The sequence below is a fragment of the Neocloeon triangulifer genome, unplaced genomic scaffold (genome assembly GCF_031216515.1).
Source record: "Neocloeon triangulifer isolate White Clay Creek 2 clone unplaced genomic scaffold, ASM3121651v1 ptg000001l, whole genome shotgun sequence".
NCBI classification, from domain to species: domain Eukaryota; kingdom Metazoa; phylum Arthropoda; class Insecta; order Ephemeroptera; family Baetidae; genus Neocloeon; species Neocloeon triangulifer.
This window is the reverse complement of record NW_026775544.1, coordinates 1,014,270-1,020,271: the sequence shown is the minus strand read 5'-3', so window position 1 is coordinate 1,020,271 and position 6,002 is coordinate 1,014,270. Positions and strand designations below refer to the sequence as shown.

The window sequence follows — 6,002 nt, the reverse complement described above, 5'->3', positions numbered from 1 at the left end:
ACAGCGCCATGCATCAGAATCATCATCCCCGCGTATTTTTTTTGCAGCTAACGACGCTTTTGCTCTTTCGGGCTTTCGCCGCCGCCGCGAAAAATGAGATTACGGGCTCAGTCTCGGTAAGCGAACTGCTTTTTTGCCCTTGCGTTGAACCCGCCGCCGCCCGCGAGCTGTTTATGCTGCAACGTGCGTCACTTGCCGACTCGTCTCTCGGCCTGCGATGAAAATTTATTTTAATGCGGAAAACGGCACGAATCAAGTGTTTAATTGGACACAATCGCAATAATTATTAAATGTATCCTCATTCATTTAATATGGAATTAATATCTATTAAGAGATTTTAATTGAAATATTGAAAATTTGGCAAAAAAATTGTGTTATTTTCCTGTAGATGAAAAGTTATAAATAAAGCTACCACTCATCCTGCTCACATCAACCTTCCATACAAATAATATTTTTCTTTTATCTTAAAGGGTAGTTTGTTAATTTAATATTATTTTATTTAATTTTATGCAGAAAGTTTTAACTAAAATAATAATGTACAAAAACTGTTAGTTTTATGAAGGCCATCATGAATTTTTTCAAATTATTGTATTATGCAATTCACTTAAAATTTTATTTAATCTTAATTGATTTTTAATTTTTTTATTTTAAACTTTTTAATAAAAATTATTTGATGTTTCTAAAACAATTATATAAATAGCTTTTTTGTACTGTTTTGTACTTCATTTAAATAATAAAAATTAGTTATTACATTTTAATAAGTATTTTTATTTGCTAAAGTCGCACCCTTGTTATTTTTATTGCTGTTTATTTGTCCACATTGCTACAAATAATACATTGTCTACGTTCAATTTTTGAAAAAAATTATTGATTTGTTTTCTTAGTATCTTTTTTTAAAGTTTAAACTTTTATTTGATCTTAAATATTTGTCACCTATCATTGTAATATTGACTACGCAATTTTGAAGATACACAAATAATTATATTTTCAAAGACAAACTCTCAAATTGGCATACAATTATTCAAAATATTTGTCCTGCGGCTAAATAACCAAAATTCCTCAAAATAAACAAATAACATTTACTTTTTAGGCCAGCCGCATTGCCAGTGGCAATCAAATGTACACATTAGTTACTATCTTGTTTTGTTTTTGTTGCGCCACACGTCTCTAGTAAAGGTATAGGAATTTAAAAAAAAATTAAACTTCAAGTAAAAAAATGATCAATCTATGCTTAATTATTCTCGGGTCGATAAAAATTTCATTTATTCTAAAATAAGTTTTATATTTAAATGTACTTAACTCAGTTTTCCAATTTCAAATTTCTGTCGGTTTGATGATTATATTTAATATCTCGTTTGAGATAAAAAAAAAATCAGAGTTTAACATCTCGAAGTCTCCATCAAGAGCATTAAAAGTTGTTATGCAAATAAGTTCATGGTCCAATCTCGGACCAATTTCTCTCTTTTCATTCTCCGTCTGGATAGTTGTTGTGCTCTTGCGCTTGTCAGCAAGAGTGTGTTAGGATCGGAGCAGAAAATTTAACTTTTCAAAAACTAAGGATGTGCTTCTTTACTTTCGCCACAGTTTGCGTGGTGCTCTTTGGGCTGGGCTTCTTATTCAAGAATCAAATATTTGTTTACAAAGAGAAGTATTATATTTGCGATGAAAATAATCATGTCTATTATTAAATTCGTCTCCCGAAAGGAAATTTGCCGACTTCATCAACCGGTTCATGGCCTTGTACAACACAGCGGCAAAAGTCCACAAGGAACGCTTGTTTGCCGAGCTGAGGAAAATCAAATCGAAAGATCCGCAACTGCAGAAGGAGGGAAAACTCAGAATTTTGGAAGTTGGGTGTGGGTCTGGTGAGCTTATTTTATTATTGCTGTTATATTTGAAACAAAATTGTGTAAGAATTATACTAAAAATGAGACAATTTATATTTAAATAATCGCTCATACTTGCAAAATTTTTATTTGTAGAGATAATTTTAAATGAAAATGACAGAAAAATCATAAATCATATCATAAAATTTATCCATATGAATTTTTTTGTCCCCATTAAATTTATTTGTATTTCTTTGAATGGGAGATTGCATTTAATGTTTTATGACAAAATTGATCAAGGACAATTTCTATCTTTAAACATTTTCTTAAATATTTGTGTATGCAGAAAGGACCAATAGATAAATTTTCATTGATTTAATTATTTAAATTTTATGTCTACGCCGGGTCTATACTTTTATTTTATTATACGTTTTCGACGAAATAACATTGAACTTTGAATTTTAAAATGCGCCTCAGTGTATTTCAAAGAACATCAAATGTTAAAAACGTAGAAAGGAAATTATAGTTGCAAATTATATTATATTATATTAATTCAATTAATCTAATAAGGTGCAAATTTAGAGCACCTTCCCAAGGGCAGCCACCTGATAATGCTGGACCCGAATGAATCATTCCGCCCACTGTTGGAACGAAACCTGCAGAAGCACCCCAGCTTAAAGTTGGAGCGCTTTGTCTTGGGCAAAGTGGAGGAGATGAGCAGCGTGCGTGACGAGAGCGTGGACGCGGTCGTGTGCACCCTGGTGCTGTGCTCGGTGGACGACGTGGCCGCCGCCCTGGCCGAGGTGCGGCGCGTGCTGGTGCCCGTGAGTTTCGTTCGTATCTCTCTTTAATTAATTAATTCAATCCTCTCGCTCGCAGGGCGGCAAGTTCATTTTTCTCGAACACGTAGCTGCTGAGCGGGGAAGCGTGCTACGTGCGCTGCAGTGGTTTTTGAGCGCGTCTCGGTAAGTCCTACTCGGGGGTACCAAATTTTGTCGGAAAAATTATAAATTAGAAAAGACAAGGAAACTTAATAACAACAAGTTTCACGATCCGCAAATGTTAGAAAATAGTATGAAATCTCATCGATTTTGCATCTTTCAGAAACTTTAATTCATTTTAGACAATTAAATAATAACAAAATAAATGTCAAACAATAAATTTTGATCAGAATGTATTAATATTAATGTGTAACTAAAAAATTGGTAATTACATCATTGCCCGTTTAAAATTCTTCTAAAATTATTAATTCCTCAGTTTTTTTGTCAACATTTGGCGACCCGCGGTCCTACAAGTTCTCGTTAGTCGCTGCTTTATTTCATTTTATGACTCGCCGCTTACCAGAGAAAGAGAAAGACACCCCTGACAACTAATTCCCTCGTTCTCTGCTTATATGTAGTATATGGTATAACTAACTCCATAATACACACCGCGCGGATCTAAAGTATGAGGGCTGAAAACTACGCCGCACATACCAAGCAGGGGCTTACTTTCGACCACCCGCCCCGAAATACGCGGACGAGCCCGCGCTACTTGGGAATCTTTGAAGTTTATTTGATATTCTAGGAAAGATTGCCGCGCTCTTGAAAGTTAACCCAAGGAAAATAAACGTGCTATGCGATGCATTAATGCCCAGCTGCCTTCATTTTTTTTTTTTTGCATTCAAGACTCTAAAAACAGAGAAAGTAAAAAGGAACCCATTAAAACATATTTATCCTTCCAAATTTAAAATTGTTGATTTTTATAGTAGAAGTTCACAATCGAGGGTTGATTCATGGTGATTTGAATTTAAATTTGGCTCTTCCTCGATGAGTTTTGTGAGTTTTTATTGTTTAAGGAAAAACAAGATCCTGCTCTACATGTTTCGACTGCGGGCTGCAGCCATAATTCATGAGGTGTGAAAACATTTTGACAACAATAAGTACAAAAATAAATCTTTTTTCAAAAATTATTTTCACAGAAAATTGTCAATTTGAAAGAAAAATAATTTTTGAAAAAAGATTTATTTTTATACTAATTGTTGTAAAAAATTTTTCGCAGCCGAAACATGTAGAGCAGTATATTGTTTTTTCTGAAACAATGAAAACTAAAAAAAAAAAAATCGAGGAAAAACCGAATTTAAATTCAAATCACCAATCACCATATTTATTTTTACTTATATTCACATTGTCATTTACAAAAGAAAAGTTGAATTTGGGAAATTAATTTAGATTAATAGGGAAGGGTGTCAAAGCTGGTAGTCTATTGTGCCCAAATTGCAAACTAACATTCCAGCTACAGTTCATGCTTTTAAATTTTATTTTAGACTTTGGCCGTCTGTCTTTTGCGGTTGCATCCTCAACAAGGAACTGGACAAACTCGTGAAGAACGCTGGTTTCACAACATTAGATCTGCAACCTGTCGATATTTTTCACCACAAAATGGTCTGCATCTTCTACTTTGTAAGGTCACAACTTGCAGGCATCGCTACAAAATAAATACATATATAAAATAATTGAATACTGGACGCTCTGAAATAATAAAAAAAAAAAATAATAATATAAATCTCTAAACAATTATTATTCTGGATATTGAAATTTTACCGCTTAAAACACATTGTAATTGCATAAAAGTAAATTTTCAATAATGATATTTTCCATGTGCATTTTTGTTTGCTAAATAAATTTTATTTCTGGGGAATATTTGGTAGCCAATTTAAAAATTTTAAGCAACGCAACAAAAAGGCACCAGGCCCCCCACCACATAATTGCTGGTGTGTCTGCCGCGATCGGCTTTGCTCGCATGAGCTCGAAAGAGCCGCTGCCGTCTGCTGCCATCAGCCGCCGTCTGCAGACAGCAGCAGATGTGGAAGGCCTTAACTGTTGTGTCCATCAACAACTTTTGCGCTCAAGAAGAGTGTCTGCGCTTTTAATCTGCGCTCGGCAGACAACTTCTGAAGGTCCTCGGGGCTGAGAAGGCCAAGTTCACCATCAGGACTCTAAGAGAATTCAGGTGTGTACTATGTGTATCAACAAATCTAAAGGACAAATGTCCAAAGGTAGCTGCTTACTTTAAAACTTAAAACAAATTTTATTTTTATTTTTTTTTGTCACAGTCAAGATGTGCCGGCAATCTAATGAAGGTGGAAATTGTGAACCCAAATGGATTCATCACTTCGTGTTTTTCTTCGGCAGACAGTGATCAGACGTTTCCTCTGAAGCTGCGAATCAACAACTGTAACTTCTTGCGATCGGTAGTTGTTGTCACATCGGTCGAGGAAGATGTGAATCTAGCCTGGATCGTGTCGAAGTACACGAATGCAGATGTCTGGAACCAGATGGACAGCCCTGAAGGGCATTTAGAGGCTCTTTCCAATGTGAGTGCAAAAGTCTCAACCGTCCTATACAAAAGGATTCTGTAGAACGTGTGTCGTGTATATGAGTATGTCTTTGAAAAATTGTATTGCGGTGATATGTTTTGTGATAAATTGTTCTTTAGTAATAGCTTCATAATATGATGTTTTAAGCAAATTTTTTTATTATATTGTCAATGTTTTGCTATGTTAATTGAATTTTTAAAATGAAAAGCAGCTTGTTACATTTTAAAGTATAGCCAGTTTACTTGAATTTAAATTGATAATTAGCTCAAGTCTTTAACTCAAAATACAATTCCATTTCATTTTGCCCATCATAATAATTATGGTTTTGTACTATTTATAACTTATATGTATCTGGTAAACAGTCGAGCTTCTCTGAATAATTATCTCTTGTTTGTCATTTTGAAATATCCAATGCATATTGTTTTGCTTTTGAATCAAGAATAAATGAATACTTTAATCTCACTGAAAAGTTTTTTTCTTAAAATTATAACGGTTAATTGGCAGTTAGGATGTTGCAGAATTTATTACACACATATTTTTATTTGCAAAATCTATTTCTTTTTTTATATAATTTTTTTTAAATTTCACTTTCCTTCCCTTCACCCTTAAAATAAAATTGTACGTCGCCGAACAAGACCAGAGGCGGCGAGGGAGCTGCGAGAGTGAGAGTGCTCGCCTGCAAGTGCACTTTGCACCTTGCACGTGACGGGTGCCGGAAGGTGCGGAAAGCTCCGCGGTGCCTCCCACCTTCCGGCACCCGTACTACATGTATGAGATATAACCGAGTCAAAATAGAAGCACTTGAGATGGACAGGGTC

General features: G+C 34.6%; 1 protein-coding gene across 5 annotated transcripts; it reads left to right on the top strand.

Moving 5' to 3' along the window:
* The first annotated feature begins 1,439 nt into the window (after window positions 1–1,439).
* LOC132198206 (N6-adenosine-methyltransferase TMT1A-like) lies at window positions 1,440–5,624 on the top strand. 5 transcript variants are annotated; one of them, XM_059622110.1, is made up of 7 exons: window positions 1,440–1,648; window positions 1,705–1,865; window positions 2,409–2,650; window positions 2,706–2,791; window positions 4,132–4,267; window positions 4,535–4,817; window positions 4,921–5,624. In XM_059622110.1, exons 1-6 carry the CDS (start codon window positions 1,560–1,562, stop codon window positions 4,682–4,684), a joined length of 864 nt encoding a protein of 287 aa, XP_059478093.1. In that variant the 5' UTR covers window positions 1,440–1,559; the 3' UTR covers window positions 4,685–4,817; window positions 4,921–5,624. The 5 variants fall into 5 exon arrangements, with proteins under 5 accessions (XP_059478093.1, XP_059478083.1, XP_059478076.1 ...); XM_059622100.1 differs by having other exon boundaries at window positions 1,444–1,648; window positions 2,397–2,650; window positions 4,535–4,863; window positions 4,921–5,622; XM_059622093.1 differs by having other exon boundaries at window positions 1,444–1,648; window positions 2,397–2,650; window positions 4,921–5,620.
* Window positions 5,625–6,002: the final 378 nt, after the last annotated feature.

Excerpts from the sequence above, each read along its gene's own strand:
- LOC132198206 (XM_059622100.1), top strand. The coding sequence starts at position 1,560 with ATGTGCTTCTTTACTTTCGCCACAGTTTGCGTGGTGCTCTTTGGGCTG. Across the intron at positions 1,866-2,396 it reads GGAAGTTGGGTGTGGGTCTG|GTGCAAATTTAGAGCACCTT; the intron begins GTGAGCTTATTT and ends TAATCTAATAAG. Across the intron at positions 4,268-4,534 it reads TGGTCTGCATCTTCTACTTT|CAACGCAACAAAAAGGCACC; the intron begins GTAAGGTCACAA and ends AAAAATTTTAAG.